Source organism: Dama dama, chromosome 14 (assembly GCF_033118175.1).
Source record: "Dama dama isolate Ldn47 chromosome 14, ASM3311817v1, whole genome shotgun sequence".
In the NCBI taxonomy this organism is placed as follows: Eukaryota; Metazoa; Chordata; class Mammalia; order Artiodactyla; family Cervidae; genus Dama; species Dama dama.
The window spans coordinates 24763977-24781666 of NC_083694.1; the positions used below are offsets into that span (position 1 = coordinate 24763977).

At 51.2% G+C, this 17690-nt stretch overlaps 1 protein-coding gene and 1 long non-coding RNA gene across 2 annotated transcripts in view; one reads left to right on the plus strand and one right to left on the minus strand.

Annotated features, from left to right (window-relative positions):
* Positions 1-1619: 1619 nt before the first annotated feature.
* On the minus strand, positions 1620-3572 carry LOC133069051 (uncharacterized). Its single transcript, XR_009695766.1, has 2 exons — positions 3518-3572; positions 1620-2113 (listed from the first exon to the last, which is right to left on the minus strand). It is a non-coding gene; the product is annotated as an uncharacterized LOC133069051 (long non-coding RNA).
* Positions 2923-17690, plus strand: part of CAPN2 (calpain 2) — a 57444-nt gene continuing 42676 nt past the window's right edge. Inside the window, exons 1-2 of the mRNA XM_061160127.1 lie at positions 2923-3276; positions 8424-8493. Coding sequence (XP_061016110.1) covers positions 3040-3276; positions 8424-8493 — 307 coding nt within the window. The 5' untranslated portion in view covers positions 2923-3039. The remainder of the gene's footprint in view (positions 3277-8423; positions 8494-17690) is intronic.

Below are 17690 nucleotides of genomic sequence, written 5' to 3' on the forward strand. Positions count from 1 at the left end.
AGTTAGATATTTTCAGAAGCTTTTATGAGCCAAATCTCATGCATCTTCTCACATCTAGGAAAGCACAAAAGTCATTAACAGAGATATCCGCTCCTGGTGACTAACAGAAACCTTCTGCCAAAATGTGGGCTTGACTGCACGCATCCCCCATCACCAAAATCACATATATATATACTGACTGGGCTGGATGAATCACAAGCTGGGATCAAGATTAACAGGAGAAATACAAACAACCTCAGATATGCAGATGATACCACTCTAATGGCAGAAAGCTAAGAGGAACTAAAGGGCCTCTTGATGAGGGTGGAAGAGGAGAGTGAAAACGCTGGCTTAAAACTCAACATTCAAAAAAATAAGATCATGGCGTCTGGTCCCATCACTTCACAGCAAATAGATGGGGAAACAATGGAAACAGTGAGAGACTTATTTTCTTGGACTCCAAAATCACTATCGATGGTGACTGCAGCCATGAAACTAAAAGATGCTTTTTCCTTGGAAGGAAAGCTATGACAAAAGCAGAGCCATCATTTTGCCAACAAAGGTCTGTATAGTCAAAGCTATGATTTCTTCCATTAGTCATGTATGGATGTGAGAGTTGGACCATAAAGAAGGCTGAGCACTGAAGAACTGAGGCTTTCAAACTGAGATGTTGGAGAAGACTCTTGAGAGTCCCTTGGACTGCAAGGAGATCAAGCCAGTCAATCCTGAAAGAAATCAATTCTGAATATTCATTGGAAGGGCTGATGCTGAAGCTCCAATACTTTGGCCACCTGATGCAAAGAGCTGACTCATTGGAAAAGACCCTGATGCCTGGAAAGACTGAGGGCAGGAGAAGGGGGTGACAGAGGAGGAGATGGCTAGATAGCATCACCGACTCAATGGACATGAGTTTGAGCAAACTCCGGGAGACGGTGAAGCTTGGTGTGCTACAGTCCATGGGGTCACAAAGAGTCGGACAGGACTTAGGGACTGAGCAACAAAGAGACAATGGGACACAGAGGTATCTGATCTCTAGGCCCCGCAGGTCCCCACCACACTGAGCCTATAATCTCTGCAGATATCTCTGGTATTTGCTCTGTTCTGGAAACAGGTCCTTTATCTAAATTCTTCAGGCAGTTACCGGGAAGGTCAGTTTCTTCCTGAGTCTTCTGGGCCTCCATTGTTTTCAGCTCAAAATAATCCACATGCCAAATAAGACATTTTGAGGTGGCAGATTTTGCTCCCTTAAATAAGAAATAATTTTTTAGTGTAAGTATGCCACCACTCACTATTTGGAACATACGTATAGTGAAAAATCATTAGTGTTTACCTGAAATTCAAATTTAGCTGGGTGTTTTACTGAATGAAAGTTCATGTGCCTGATGCCCAGTGAAGCCAAACAAATCAAAACAGTTTGGAGCAGAGGACGGTTTATTGCAGGGTCATGCAAGGAGACGGGGGTGTCTCATTGTTAAAAAGCTCTTAACTCCCTGAAGGAATTCAGCAAAGCACCTTTTAAGGCAAACTGAGGGAGGGGCATGGTTAGCTGCTGCAAACTTCTTGGTGTTGGAATCCTTTCCTAGCTGTCCATATGTTATAGCCACGCTTTCCGGGAAACAAACTCACTCAGAAGGACAATGCAGATAGCGGCGGGCCCAAGGCAGAGTCTCCTCTTAGCCAAGGACCCCGACCAGCATTTGTGAAAATCTTTTATACCCCATGTGTACGTGTCCAAACCCACTACCCCAATTCGCTTGAGACTTACATAAACAAAGGAAGGGTAAATACAACTACAATAACCCCATCATTCACGTGTTATGTGTTCAAACAGTCAATAATCAATAAGCCTGCAGTTACATTCCAGATAGTTAATAACCGATAAGCCTGTGCTTACATTCTGATAGATAGTGTCCGGAGGCAGGGGTGATTAGTGTCTGTTTTCTCTTCTTCAAGATTCCCCTGCCCAGAGGGGGGTCTTATTCTTCCATTGTCATTCCCACGGGCGCTAAGCACAGAGTTCAGAGTCCACTGGAGAGGTGGCCGCCCACGATCAGCACAGACAGGCCTGAGATGGAGTCCAGGCCCTATGAATTCCTTCTTCACATATAGGTCAGGTCAAGATGTTCCCATAAACCTTCAATGAAACAAATGTTATTCTCTGTTCCCCAACTTTTTATCTCTATATGAATGGACTTTTTTAGGTCAGAGCCCTGAGACTGGGCTCCCCTATATATTTCAGGCTATGGGCAACATTTTTTTTTTAACAAAAGGTGTAGAACCAGCATGAGTAAGCACAGGCAACACAACAGATCTAATATGGAATCAGATTTGATCTTCCCTATTACAGGAGGATGTATTTTTATTTGCCAAATCTGGCCCTGCGATCTGTGGCCATGCAGCTAACCAGTAGCAGGGTGTAGCCTTCTGATTGTAACACGCCTCTGGTAACTTGGAATCCTCGGTCCGCCTCAAACTAGTTGAGCAACACTGGGTGATGTCATCTAACGTCTCTGTTGCTCAGTTTTCCCATCCGTCAAATGGGGTATATAGCTGAGGAACCACCTTCCTACAGAGCTGATTTCGTCTCCTCCAGCTCTCTCCCCTTCTGACTCACAGGGTGTTTCCTGGAGAGTCAGGATAGCCCCAGCCTTGGGTTTTTGCCACCCTTCTTCTCCAGCAAGCGGGAAGCCGGCTAAACTGAGGATGGGTTTGAGTCCCCGCTTTTCCACCGGGATTCCCTAGGTGCTCGCAGCCGGCCGGCTCGGCCATCCCGGGCGCCGTCCGCAGGTGGCAGCACCGGCTCCGCGCCGTCCGCATGGCGCCGTGAAGGCCGCGGACCGCCAAGGTCCCGGGCGGGGCGCCGAGCAGGCCGGGGGCGGCCAGGCCACGCCCGCCGGGCGGAGGGCGCTGCCTGACCCGGTGAATCATCGCCGGCGGCGGCCGCTCACAGTCCCGCTGCAGCGCACCGGGCCCTGGCCGTGCAGCTGCCGAGCGCCGCTCATCGCCGCAGCCGAGACCCTCGCTTGCTCGCCCGGCGGCAGCGCGGGCACCGGGCCAACCATGGCGGGCATCGCGGCCAAGCTGGCGAAGGACCGGGAGGCGGCCGAGGGGCTGGGCTCGCACGAGAGGGCGGTCAAGTACCTCAATCAGGACTACGAGGCGCTGCGGGACGAGTGCCTGGAGGCCGGGGCGCTGTTCCAGGACCCCTCCTTCCCGGCCCTGCCGTCCTCCCTGGGCTTCAAGGATTTGGGACCCTATTCCAGCAAGACCCGGGGCATCGAGTGGAAGCGGCCCACGGTAGGGAGCGCGCCCAGGGAGGGATGCGGGGCGGGCCGGCCTCCGAGCGGGGGAGAACCCAGCCCCGCGCGCGGGGAGCTGCGGGAGCGCTGAGAGCAGAGCCCCGCGGCCCGGAGCCCGATCCCGGGCTCCGCTGGCGCGGGGTCGCCCGCGTCCCATCCGCCACCCACGGGGCCCTAGGACGCGCCGAGGTGCACACTGCCCACAGATCCCACTAGCAGGTCCGCCGGCAAAAACTCACAAAAACTCGGGTGACATAAGGGGACCTGGAGGAAACTTCTTGGACTCCGGCGGGCGGGGACGAGAGAGAGTCTCGGAGAAGGGAGGCCGGGGGTGGGGGTGGGCGGGAGACCGGGGCGTGGGCGTTACGGTATTTCACGGGGAAAGTCGGACTCTAACTCTCTGCTTCAGGGAGAAAGTCCACGCATGGCCTGGACGTTTGTGACTAGGGATTGTCTCTTGCAGTGATGGTTAGATTTATCCACTCAGTTTCCTGTTTATTTTTCCAGATGGGAACTGGCAAGACAGCTCCCTGTAATATTTACCCTGGTGATTATCAAAAGGACAGGGGAGATGCAGCCAGGAGCCGGTTCCTGCTCCTCACCCCGGAATCGCGGGGCCCTCTCCGAGCTCCCTTTTCCCACTCTCCCTGGATCTCTGTCCTCCGTGCCTTGGCAGGCCTTGGGGGCAGTTTGCTCCCCTGATCAATTTGTACATCCTATGTACCTGGGATCCCTCCTGGCCCCACCTCCTATGGGACAGACACCTCGCTGACCTTCCCCCACCACAACCCAAGGAGGCCTCCTGGGAAATCCAGCCTCTAGATTCCTGTTAGGAAAATAAGCATTCCTGTCCTGCTTCCCCTCCTCTGAACTGATCGGCTGATCACCTTCCGTTACCCCAAACCCAGCCCGCGGGCAGCAAGTGCAGTAGGAGGTACCCGGAGCACTTGAGTTCAATTCTTGCTAATTTGAGTAAGCCGTTTAATCTCTGTGCCTCCATTTCTTTATCTAAAAGAAGAGGTGATGCCGTAATAGTTTCCTGTCTCCACTGACTCACCAAGCCCAGCACCTTTTAGTTTCTCAAGGGTACCCTGCTCTTTCCTGCCTCACTGGCCAGGGATGCTCTTTCTTGGTTTTCTGGAATCTGGCTCACTCATTCTTTGGTACTTAGATGTCTCCTCCCCAAAGAGATTTTGTCCTGACCATTCTTTGCAGCCCCCCCTTCTCATATTGTCATTCTTTATCATGAACTCTGCTAATTTCCTTCACAGCATTTCACAGTTCGTACACATAATTACATATATTTGTTTGTCCTTCCCACTGAACTGCAGGGACCATGTGTGTGTTGTTCACCAGTCAATCCCTGGTGCATTCAGAGTGTGCATTCATTTGTTCATTCATTCATTTAACAGTATTTGTTAAGTGCCTGTTAAATGTCAGGCACTGTCTTAAATGCTTGGGATATATCTGTGAACAAAAAGACTCTTTGTGGAATGAATGAATGCAAGATTGTAATGAGCCTCAAACAAAATTACAACTGTGGAAGTGATAAACAAGAATGTAATTGCCTTACATTTGTATAGTACTTGACAGTTTGTAAAGTGAATTTATTTACTTCTTTGCTTATTCTTTCATTCATTCAATAAGCTTATATTAAACACCTACTGTATGCCAGGCATAGTACATATTGGTTTTTGCTTCTGAAGGCATTAGGGGCTAGACAGACAGGTCAGCCAACAGTTGGAAATGCCTGTAGGATTTCCAGATGGGAAAATGGAAATCTAAGCCCATTTTAGAGCCCCAGGTTAGGGCGGGACAGGGTATGAACTGAACAACCAACGGGGAGGGCAACAGATACAGACCCATTCAGCAGCTGAAGAAATTGAGGCTTGAGAAGGTTAAATATTTGCTTATACAGGTGTCTGGGGCTGGAGCCAGGACTATCTGCCTGTGGCTGTTTAGAGTCCGCCTGTGGGTGTTTAGAGTCCATAGCTCGCAGCCACCCTCTATGCCTTCTCAAACACAGCTGTAGTCCAGGTCAAGCAAGACAAACAAAAATGTATCCACTGGATCTAGACAAAAGCAAGTCACTGGTGACTTTAACAGAGCAATTGCCATAGGGTAGAATGAGATGGTTAGGTAGCCTCACCAACTCAATGGACATGAATTTGAGTAAACTCCAGGAAATAATGGAGGACAGAGAAGCCTGGTATGCTGTAGTCTATGGGGTCACAAAGAGTTGGACACAACTTAGTGACTGAACAACAACAACCGAATTACAGGGGGTAGGTGCCAGATGGCTGTAGACCCCAAAGTAAGGAACCAGAAATGAAGCGCATGCTCATGTAATTCCAGAAGCATTCTTGTGAAAGGAGAGAAGGGAAAGTGGCAGGGAGAGTGGGACCTGGGACTTGAGAGGTTGTTTTTTCAGATGAGAGCAATTGGAATGTTTTATATGTCAAGTCCCAGGTTTCCTTGGTGGCTCAGTGGTAAAGAATCTGCCTGCAATGCAGGATCCACAGGAGGTGCAGGTTCGATCCCAGGATGGGGAAGATCCCCTGGTGTGGGGCATGGCAACCTACTCCAGTATTCTTGCCTGGAGAATCCCATGGACAGAAAAGCCTGGTGGGCTACATTCCAAAGGGTCGCAAAGAGTCAGACATGACTGCGCGACTGAGCACACACACAATCATATGTCAAGTCCCAGAGAGAAAGGAACTAAAGAGAAAAGGAGGCCCCGAGGAAGTGAGGGGAGGGAGTAAGAGGAGGGAGGGGAGCAGGCCAGCCCTGGAGCCGGAGGGCTGCCCTTCCTCAGAGGAGGTTTCCCAACACTGGCCACAGAGGGCTCCGCAGATGGGAAGAGGACACGGCTAAAGTCACTGTGGGCTGGTGCAGAGAAAAACGCTGTCACCATCAAGGATGGCACCAGTCAGGTTGGAGCGAGGGCAAACATGTCAGTCCCCACCTTGCCCTGACTGGTGCAGGTCTATGGCCTGTTAGGAACCAGGCCACGCAGCAGAAGGAGAGCAGCAGGTGAGCAACAAAGCTTATCAGTGTTTACAGCCGCTCCCCATCGCTCGCATTACCACCTGCACTCAGTCTCCTGTCTCATCAGCGGCGGCATAATAAATGTAACACTCTTGAATCATCCCCAGACCATTTCCCCACCCCCACCCCATCTGTGGGAAAATTTGTCTTCCACGAAACCAGTCCCTAGTGCCAAAAAGATTGGGGACCACTGATCTAAGGCCTCTGAGAGCTTTATGACCTGTTTACACTCAGCTAGCTGAATTCAGCCTCAAATCTGCATCTCCTGCCTCCAAGTTCAGTGATTATGATACTCCTTCAATAGCTATAATAGTTGGTAACTTATATAGTGCTTACCAAGGCACACGTACATAGTCATCTCATTTAACCTTCAGATGTCGTAGGTACACTTGTCATCACTATCCCCATTATACAGATGAGGAAACTGAGTCTTAAAGAGGTGAAGTAACTTGCCAGTGTCATAGAACCCAGTGTATAAGAAGTGGCAGAGCTAGGAGTCACACTCCAGCTAACTCCAAAGCCCAGGCTCTCAACCCCTTTCCTGAGACTGTGATGTTCCGTATTTAATTCATGCCCTTCATGCTGTGTACAAGTTTCAATTTCCTGAAGCATCTCTAAGAGCCACTCTAAACTTTGCCTTCTTTGGAGAGGCTGCCAAAGGCGTGAAAATTTTCTCAAAAATAATGGAAAAACCCTTCTGGGGTAAGTGCCTGGCGCACCGAGGCTTATCAGTATGATTTCTAGGCTCCCAGGGAGCACCAAGCTCCGTGTATTCCATCAGCAGGATAAGTGCTTGGCTGGCAGGCCTCAGGCAAAGCTGCCTTCGTCTGCCTCCGCAGAAAAGCATTCTCACTGTGCCTATCTTCCCCCAGACAGACCCACCCGAAAAGGGAAGGGACAATGCAGGGCATGAGAGGAGTGTGCTCTGCTGTGGATTCCAGAAGGGTCTACAGCCTAAGCCAGGATGGACAGGGGCTAGATCCTGGCCTCACCCAGGAAACGATTCTGCTTGACAGAGAGGGGGCCCCGCCAGGCGCTCTGGGGTGGAGCTCCTCCAAATCAAAGGGTCCTGGCCAAGGGAAGCCCAGATTTTTGCTCTGTGCTTCCTCTGTGGTTTTGGGTGGGGCTCTTCAGAATCAAGAAGCATGCTCAGAGAGAGCAGCAGAGGGGCCAGCCCTGTTCAAGGCTGGCTTCCAGTAGGCGACCTGTGGGACACCCCTTTTTGGCTTGTTAGTAATCATTTCAAAGCAGTGCAGGAGGGGAGGGAGTGTACGGTTTGTAGCAGTCAAATCCCATTGCTGTCTACAGCCATGAGCGAAACATCTTGGGACACGTGGCTTCATTAGCCTGTTTCCTCACCTATAAAATAGGGTTGTTGCCCATCCATGTTCCTGAGATAAAGCACCACACACAGTATTGACATACAGCAGGCTCACAGTATGTGGACCCCCTGCCCCGAGTATCATGGCCTGTGGGCAAATCCAGAAAGCTAGATACCTTCCCCTACCCTCAAGAAGCATAAGTGTTAGGAAGACACAGTGGTACCCAGCACCATGCAGAGCGCACGTCTAGCTGCTGAATTGCAGAGTATAGATACTCTGGGATTCAGGATGGAAAGGATGGGTGAGGGCCAGACTGTAAAGGAGGGCTTCATGGAGTTGGTAGCAGTGGGTCTTGAGATATGATAAGATGTGGAAAAGGAGGGATCTGGGTGGGAGAGGAGAAATCCCATGCAGGAGCAGAGGAGAGGGGCGGGCGTGGTGGGCAGGGCAACTCCAGAGTGTGGACCGTCTCCAGGCCCCCAGAGGAGGCTGGACTTGGCACTGCCCTGGCCCTAGGAAGTATCGTGATGAAATAGGCTCCAGGCAGTATGGGGCGCTGGGATCTAGTGGAGCAGTAGGGTCCCCTACCACCTATGAGGACCCACAGAGCAGGGGTCAGAGAAGGACCCCATGGCAGTCTAACTAACTGCCAGACGTTCCCTAGTGGAGAGCGGAGAGACAGAGGGGTCCGATGCATCTGTTGGAAACTGAGGTGTCCTAACTACAAAAGCATATGGCAGATACATTGACAACACTTTGTGGGTCTCGTTTTCAGGAGATTTGCGATGATCCCCAATTTATTACTGGAGGAGCCACTCGCACAGACATCTGCCAAGGAGCCCTAGGTAAGTGATGGCATCTAAGCAGGCTACGGGGGCCTGTCTACACAGCTGTGGGTGGAAAGAGGGGTGAGTTATGATTCCGCTCTCTTGCCAAACCCTTTGGCAATTTCCATTTCCAGAAGCTTCCTGGAATGTCTCGTCTCCTTAGGATCCTGTGCTGTGGTAGAAAAATAGAGGTGCAGTGAGGCCCCCTGTGTCCTGGGCACCAGACTGGGCTATTTGTTGCTGTTGTCATTTTAAAGAGTTGAGATTATTTTATTTTACTATGTATTTATTTTTGTGCTGGGGTCTCAGTTGCAGCGTATGGAATTTTCAATCTTTACTGCAGCATGTGGGATCTTTAGTTGTGGCACATGGGTTCTAGTTCCTTGACCAGGGATCAAACCCGGGTCCCTGCCCTGCACTGGGAATGAGAAGTCTTAGCCTCTGGAACACCAGGGAAGTGCTAGGCTAGTTGTTGAAGTTGCAAAAATGCTCCCACTGGGGGACAGAGGAGCTTCTGGATCTCAGCCACCCTTAGCGTCTGCACCTCCCGGAGCCAGTGTTACTAGTGGCCCGCGGAGCAGTCAGGCTCCGGGCCGAGGACCAGTTAGTAGGACTCCCCCGGGTCAGCTGCAGCACTGAGACATCAGTTCTCTTGTGGTTCAGGGATGGGGTGGTGACTCATTGTAGAGGAAGTGGAAACCCTAGTAGCCACTGCTGGGAGGAAGTTAACGTACCAGGGTGTTCTCGGTGTTTGCAGGACGAGCTCACCATGGCATCACAACAGTGGACGTGGTGCTGTTGTTACAGAGGCAGCTGTAAGGTTCACTTAAGTACTTTTAACTGGAGGAGCTGAGTTTTGAGGCTAACTGAAGCCAGGCTCTGATTTCTTGAGTACAGTGCCTGCTGGGACTGGAACCTACAGTCTGCTTTGGCATGAAAGCACCTGAGTCTTATTTTTTTATTGATTTTATTAAAGGATAGTTGATTGACAATGTTGTGCTAATTTCTACTGTACAGCCGTGACTCAGTTATACGTATACATGTTCTTTTTCACACTCCTTTCCATTATGGTTTATCACAGGATCTTGAATACAGTTATCTGTGCTCTACAGCAGGACCTGGTTGGTTATTGCCCGCAGGGTTTCTTTGAAGAAGTCTTAACAAAGGGGCCTGGGACCGCTGTTTAAGATTCTCATAGAATCCATGCTTATTATGTTTTACTCATAGTAGGTATGAGCCTATGATTGCTGGAGCAGCTTATTTGCCGCGATAAACCAAAACCTTATTTTGAGCCATCAGCATCGACTTGTTTTCCAGACTAGTCCATCAGTAACAGAGTTAATCATCTTTGAATTGTGACTTCTTTCCTGGCCCACCCGGCAGAAGTTCTATTCTAGGAGTGACTTGCTTAAGGTCATCCCACAGCTGAATCGAGGGCTTGGAATGCAAATACAGTCTGTGTGTTTAACCCCTGAACTAGACTCCCTAGAAGGGGCATGGAAAGTTTTCAACTTCTGAGGGATGTCGGAGCAGCTCTGTGAATCATTAAGATGTTAAGACGGGTATGCTGGGAGCCCCTTGGGAAATGGAGAGCATGACTCAGGGCTAGGCGTCCAAAGCCCACTATCTGAGCTCAGCATCTCTGTGCAAATTCCTGAGATGCCAGAGCACACTTTTACCTAAAGAATCCCTACCTCCCATTTCCTGCTTTCTCTCCCTCACAAAAGGGGGCCTTAGGCACCCAGGGGCCCTTAGGCACCTAAAGGTGGGTACTCCAGAAAAATCCATTGGTTAAAGAAAAGGAAAGTTAATTGAGCTAGAAGTTGACGGAGATTACAGCTAACTACAGGGGCTTTAGAAAAATCTGGAAACAGAAATGGCAATACCTGGGCTAGATTCCACACCTGGGCTAAACATCCACTTCAAAGCTTAATGACCTCTTAAAGACCAAATTGCAAGATGTAAGTCCTGTTGGAATACTGTCAGGCCATTTGGAGAGGAGACACAAAAAGTTTACATTCCTGGGGTAAAAATCCACATGATATGCACCAAATTAAATAAAAACAAGTTTAAGTTAAAATCCTTTAAAAACTTCCCAGTAATTAGGTCTGTCATTTCTAAGGTGTTTTTTTTTTTTTTTTTTTTTTACACCACATTGGCCATTTTGTTCTCTTGGCCTTTTGTACTGGAGGATCCTGATTTGATTATGAACTGTGAAATGTGGTGAACTGAACTCTCACCCTGACTCTGGCATCTGGGCAGAGGGTGGGTGTGGAGTGGTGGCTGTCACCAGGTCCCCACAGGTTCAGAAGCATCAGGAACAAAGGGCAGCGATGCCTGCCACACGACTAGAGATAGGAGTCGAGGCTCAGCTTATAGTTGGCTGACAGTGGGCAAGTCATCACTAGGAACCTCAGTCTCTTCTAAAAATGGAAGGTGGGGAGGGTCAGCAGGGTGATCTCAAAGATCCCCTACTATGGGGGATTCAACTGTTCTAGAGTCACTCCTCATGCCTGACACATGGAGATCTTGGGCTAGGCCACCAGATCTCTTATCTCAGACGAGGAGTGATAACAGCCCCTGTGACCCTATATATTCGTGCTAAATCGCTTCTGTCATGTCCAGCTCTTTTCAATCCTATGGACTGTAGCCCTCCAGACTCCTCTGTCCTTGGGATTTCATAGGCAAGAATACTGGACTGGGTTGCCATGCCCTCCTCCAGGGGATCTTCCTGACCCAGGGATCGAACCCGTGTCTCTCACGTCTCCTGCATTGGCAGGCAGGTTCTTTACCACTAGCGCCGCCTGGGAAGCCCCTGTGACTAAGAAACAGAATGCAACTCATGGAGGATTTTCATCTCATTATCTCATGTAATAAACATTATTACATGTAATATTATTATTATATCATCCAAATAAATATTTTCACCCCACTATGCAGATAAGAAAACTAAGGCAGCAGGTGGGGAGTCCATGCAAGGCCACATAGCTAAAAATGGCCCAAGGAAAGAACTCGAATATGATTTTAAATCTTTTCACACTCTTCTCACTCCCATCACGAGTTGCCACGAGGCTTTGTTGAGGGAATATGGAGGTAACATTCTCAAAGTGAAATGTATTTCCTTACCTGTACTTTTTACCTGGAGACTCACTCAGTTTGCTAGGGAACCTGGGCCGGGGCCGTCCTTGACTTGTACGTCTCCCAACAGGGCTCCCTTCACAGGGCTGCCAGGCAATAGTTAATCCACAGACTTCTACTGCCTTCCCAGAGGGTCAGCTCAAAGCCTCACCGGAGTAATCCTAACTGTTTGTAGGCTGCTCTGATGTGAGCTACCTGCGTTGCAGACCTTGGTTGTGCTAAGCACTGAGTCAGTGAAGAAAAATCCGCCTCTCTGGAGGAAGGGCTAGAGATTCAGGCTGAGCTTCAGCCAGGCCGCCCTGCAGCTAAATACAGCCTAGAGTTGCTGCTGGTAGCCTCTTGTGACAGATGATGGCCATGGTGGCCCCTAGGACTAGGAGACCCGAGAGCTGAGCTCCTTCCTTCTGCCTTTGATTTTCACTGGGCCACTGCTGAGCTTTCACACTGCCCCTTTCACATTGCTCCCCACGGTCCCCACTGCCCTCACAGCTCTCAGGGGAAGTTGGCTGCCCTGGCCAGGTGCCCCCAAAGGCCCTCAGCTTCTTGAGGGAGGGCTCCAGGCTGCCAATGCTGAAACCGCACAGCCCCGTGTCTTTCTAACCTGGCCCCCTAAGGTGGATCACCCGGCCTCTACCCTCACCCCACAGCTGAGGGTCACACAAGCCCCACAGCACCTGCTGGGAGGTGTCACGGGCTGTCTCCCCTCACAGCCGAGCTCAGCAGAGAGTGGGGAGCCCAGAGCCAGTGGGAAAAGCACCAGGAAGGAGGTTTCCAGTTTCGACTTCCTCTCCTGCTTCCTAGCCCGCGTGACAATGAACAGGTTATCCAGGCACTCTGAGCCTCAGTTTCCTCTCCTAGAAAATGGGAATCATGATAATACTTCCTTCCCGGGGCCGTGGTAAAAAATGCAATTAATATAGGCAAACACACTTGACAAGTTTTAGAATCCTAAGCAAATTCGGCCTCTCCCTATTTTCCCATTTTTAAAGGTTGTAAATAATAATAATCATTTTTAAGTGATTCCTATAATTTTTAAAAGCCACTTTAATAAGCACATTTAAAAAATTTTAATAGCCTTTATTTGTTGGAACCATTTTAGATTTACAGAAAAATTGAGATGATGAGTATGGAAAATTCCATACACACCACCCCCAGTTTCCCCGACTGTTAACTTCTTACATTATTAGTGTGGTACATTTGCTACGATTAATGAATCAATACTGATACATTATCATTAACCAAAGTCCATTCTTTACCTTCTTGAGTTTTCCTCCAGTCATTTTTCTGTCCCAGGATCCCATCCAGGACACCACGTTGCTTTTTGTTGTCACGGCTCCTGAGGCTCCTCTTGGCTGTGACAGTTTCTCAGGCAGCTTTTGATGAGCTTGCCACTATTCAGGAGTCCTGCTCCAGGATTTTGTAGGATACATTTTTTAAAGATAGTGCTTATAGTTTTTTTTTTTTTTTTTTTTTTAATTCAAAAATGAGTGTTGGCTGGTTTGATGGAGAAAATAAATATGTTTCTCCTCTTTCTTAAAACAATGGCTTCACCACCAGCCCAGCACTGCCCTCACTGCCCCACTCCCCACCCCCAGCCTCCTGGGGCAGATGTGTGCAGTCCGTGAGTCATCGTTTCCTCTCCCGGCCCTTCTGGTTATAAATGCTCTTTCACAGCTCGTCTCCCTTGTGTCTGCTGCCTGTGCTCCCAGCTCCCTTTCCAGCTGCACCTGAGACAGGTCCGGAAACAGGGCAGGGGTGGATCCCCCAGAGGCCCCTTCCTGCCCTGGCAGCCCCAGCCTGGCAGTCACACAGCGGGGTTCCTGCCCGTCGGATGCCCAAGGTTGAGCACATCTCTCCTTGGCTGCCCCGACCTCATCTACCCAGAGGCAGCAGGAATTGTCCCCAAAGAATTCTCCCCTACCCCACTGTCGCGTACAGGGTCCTCTGCAATCTCAGGAAACTCCCGAGGAGTTGACCGGGTTCTTCTGCTCCCCGTGGGCCTGTGGGTCACAGTGTGACTTTTCGCTTATTCTGATGCTCCCTGAACTGGGAGCCAGGCCACATCCCCGTGTGGTCTCTGGCCTTTTTCTAAGATGAGGGGATTGGATCTCAGTTCCCTGAGGTCTCACTACTTCTGACATTCTGTGACTTCCCCTGGCAGCCGCACATCTCCCCCGCACCGGGCTTCAGTTCATGTTTGTTGAGCAATAACATCTCCACTCCAAGGTCTGAGACCCCTGCTCAGATCATCGCTCCCCCACGGCATCAGTCACAGCGAGGCCCCCATCCAGGGGGTTTCAGAAATGAAGGGCCACGTGTTCTGTGAGGTCTAGTGGGACCCTAGGCAGCTACAGTACAGGCACGGGCGCCCCAGGAGGAAGGTGGCCTGCTGGCTGGCCCAACATTGGATGGCCGGTGTGCAGCGGGGCAGACTCTAAGCCAGCACCGTCCACCACAACTTTCAGAAGTGATGGGAATGTTCTGCACTGTCCATACAGTAGCCTCAAGCTATATGGGGAACACTGGAAGTGTGACTAATCCAACCACGGAACTGAATTTTTTATCTTATTCAGTTTGAATGGAAAAAGCCATGTGTGCACTATGGCTACTGCTGTTGGGACCCAGTCCCCCATCCTTGACTTTTCAGGGCGGGATGATCCTCACAGGCCTTTTATGTCTCCACACAGAGCCACGCAAGGCTCTGTGTGAAGTGAAAGTATTAGTCTCTTAGTCACGTCTGACTCTTTGCGACCCCATGGACTTTAGCCTGCAGGCTACTCTGTCCATGGGATCCTCCAGGCAAGAATACTGGAGTGGGTAGCCAGTCCTTTCTCCAGGGGATCTTCCCAACCCAGGGGTCGAATCTGGGTCTCCTGCATTGCAGGCAGATCCTTTATTGCCTGAGCTACCAGGGAAGCCCCATACATCAATAAACATCTGTAAACAGCAGGGTCCAGAGTGAGGACTTGAGTGTCCATCAGTTAGAAGTTGCCTTCTTGGTTCTGTCACTTCCTGGCTCTGTTACATGAGGCAAATCACCGTCCTCATCAAGCCTCAGTTTTCTCATCCATAAAATGGGGTGATAATAGTATCTACATCATAAGGCTATGGAGATGGAATTAAATAATGCATGGAAAGCTCTACTTGCCAGAGGCTGACACTTAGTAAAGGTTTAATAGCTGCAAATTGCACATTACCTTTGGGGAGAGTGAGGCTTGAAGGGAGGAGGTACCTGAAGCTGGGCGGTGGAGCACGTAGCACTGTTTGAATACTGCACGGAGTCGGCTCCAGCACTTGGCTTTGACAAACACTAAAGCTGCGAGAGGAGGTGACGGAGGAGCTGGTGTTGGGAGGAAAGTTCAGGAAACTCAGTGAGGTCTCCTGCCCCAGCTTTCAGGGCTTGTGTGACGGCCGTTTCTCTCTGATGTTTCCGGGAGAAGCCAGGAGGCTCTTCACTCCCGCTTGCCTGGCCCTCTCCTCTCCCAGCACCCACTTTTTCTGCAGTGCCCCTGCTGTTTTCAGCCTCGAGCTTCCACTTACCCACCTGGGAAATGGGAACACGGTGGTATTTGCATCTTTCCTTTTCCATGAAGTGCAGAACCTTAAGGGTGTGTGACTGGTGGTCTCTCTCTCCCTGGGGATCAGGACCAGAGTGAGGAAACCTCTCACATTCATTCCTCTGTTTTGTTTTTTGAATAATTTTTAGTTACTTGTGGCTGCGCTGGGTCTTCTTGCCTCACAGGTTTTTCTCTAATTGTGGCGAGTGGGGGCTACTCTCTAGTTGCCGTGCGTGGGCTTCTCATTGCAGTGGCTTCTCTTGTTGCAGAGCAGGGGCTATAGGGTGCAAGGGCTTCAGTAGTTGCAGCTCCCAGGTTCTAGAGCGCAGGCTCCGTAGTTGTGGCTCATGGGCTCAGCTGCTCTGCGGCATGTGGGATCGTCCCAGACCAGGGATGGAACCCGTGTCTCCTGCATCGGCAGGCAGACCCTTCACCCCTGAGCCACCAGGGAAGCCCCTCCCATGCTCATTCTTACCACAGTCCCCAATGTGATCTCTCCCCTGCATTTGCTGCCCCAGCCACAGTGAGGCTTTTCCTTCAGTTCCACACTGTGAAGGCCCCCAGGAAGTCAGGAAAGTAGACACCCGCTGGCTGGATCTTCCCGGAGGTGAGGAAGGAGCTCTGAGGAGTAGGAATCTAGAATGAGGGTTGGCCCCACCTCCTCTCCTCTGGTGGCCTGGGGCACAGAGGGGCTGAGGAGAACGGAGAGGATGTGGCTGTGGCTGGCAGGAAGGCAAGAGGGAGCTGGCAGATAACGCTGCTATCAGGGGGTCACCGTGGGGGCCACTCTCACAGGGAGCTGGGGAGCAGAGATGATATGGACAACAGACTGTGTCCTCCTGGCACACGGAGCCCGGCCTCCTTCTGGTCATACACTCCAGGTGGGAATGCGACAGTGTGCCCCTGAGGTCTTGGCACTCCCATCCCCCTCCATCCTCCCTTCTCCTTCTCCATTTCAGAACTCTCCGCAGGAGCATCAGGTGGAGGGAGGGAGGGAGCACACCTGGTTTGATCATCTGTTCTTCCTCTAGCTCTGCGTGTGGCTCGTGGAAGGAGGCTGAAGCCCCGTGTTACAGCCAGGGTTGGGATGTGAGCAGCGTGAAGCACCCCACCCCTTCCCCGCCAACTCCCCCTCCTGCCCCCGACAGCTCTGAGACAATGCAACGTGATTGTACGGAGGCGTCATTCTGGTTGGGGGCAGCCTTTTCTGAGCTTCTCCAGGCAAGGAGCAGTCACAGAAGGGATGGCCCCGTGGGACTCATCTCTCCCGCGCAGGCCCTGGCAGAGTATACGCTTCCTCGGAGAACACCCTCTCCCCACCAGCGCCCAAGTGGGGGCAGTATTGGCTCCTCAGGACTTCCTTCCCCTCCATTCCAAAGCTGAGACTCACCAGGCTGCCTCAGCCAAGAGAGATTCATCCCGTCAGCAGGGTTAGGTTATCAGTCCTGCTGGAGACTGTTAGATACCAGTGTCTTGTTGTTTCATCACTAAATTGTGTCCGATTCTTTTGTGACCCCGTAGACTGTAGCCCACCAGGCTCCTCTGTCCATGGGATTTCCCAGACAAGAATACTGGAGTGGGTTGCCATTTCCTTCTGCAGGATATCTTCCTGACCCAGGGATCGAACCTGCATTTCTTGCATTGGCAGGTGGATTCTTTACCACTGAGCCACCTGGGAAGCCCATACCAGTGTCTCAATCTCAGGAAGGGTCATGTATCTACCCGTCACCCTGGAAAGCAAAGGAACCAAGTACTACAGGGATGAAATGCAAGGCGAGCAGGCCTCCAGAGAGAGCAGGGATTCCTGGCCCCAGCACAGCTGACACTTGGGACTGGGTCATTCCCCGTCCCCGGGGGCTGTCCTGAGTGCTGCAGGCTGCATGGCACGCTCCCAGCCTCTGCCTGAAAGATGCACTGGCACCCTTCTCCCAAAGCATGGCAACCAAAAATGTCCCCAGACAGTGCCAACTGGCCCTTGGGGGTAGAGGGAGCAAAAATGTTCCTGGGGGGGACCAGTGATAGACCTGGGAAGAGAAGGAGACTAGGGACATATTAAGTACCATGGGGCAGACGGAGGTGGTCACTGGGCACCCGGGGTGCGATGCCTGTGCTGGGAACTGGTGAAGACTCCGCACAGTGCCAGCCACAGGAGCAGGCGTCATCCTAAGGAAGGAGGAAACGACATGGAGCTGCAGTCAGGGCGGCATTGCTGGGATGTTTGACCCCGTGGGAGAAAAGCTCCAGCCCTCACTGGGGAGCTGCTGCGGCAGAGGAGGAGACTGGCCCTCCCGCATGTCGGGGACACGCCCCCCGGCAGGGCCATCTGTCATGCCCGCTTTCTGGACCAGGCGTGTGCAGTGCGTCTCGGGTACTGGGGTGCCCCGGGGACCTCAGAGTGACTGGGTGTCAGCATCCTCGCAGTGACATCTCTCCTTGTGGACTCCTCTCTGTTAGTTGGCAGGTGCATCTCACTGCCCCTGGCCAGGCACAGATTTCAGGAAGGTCCTGGTCTCCTTACAC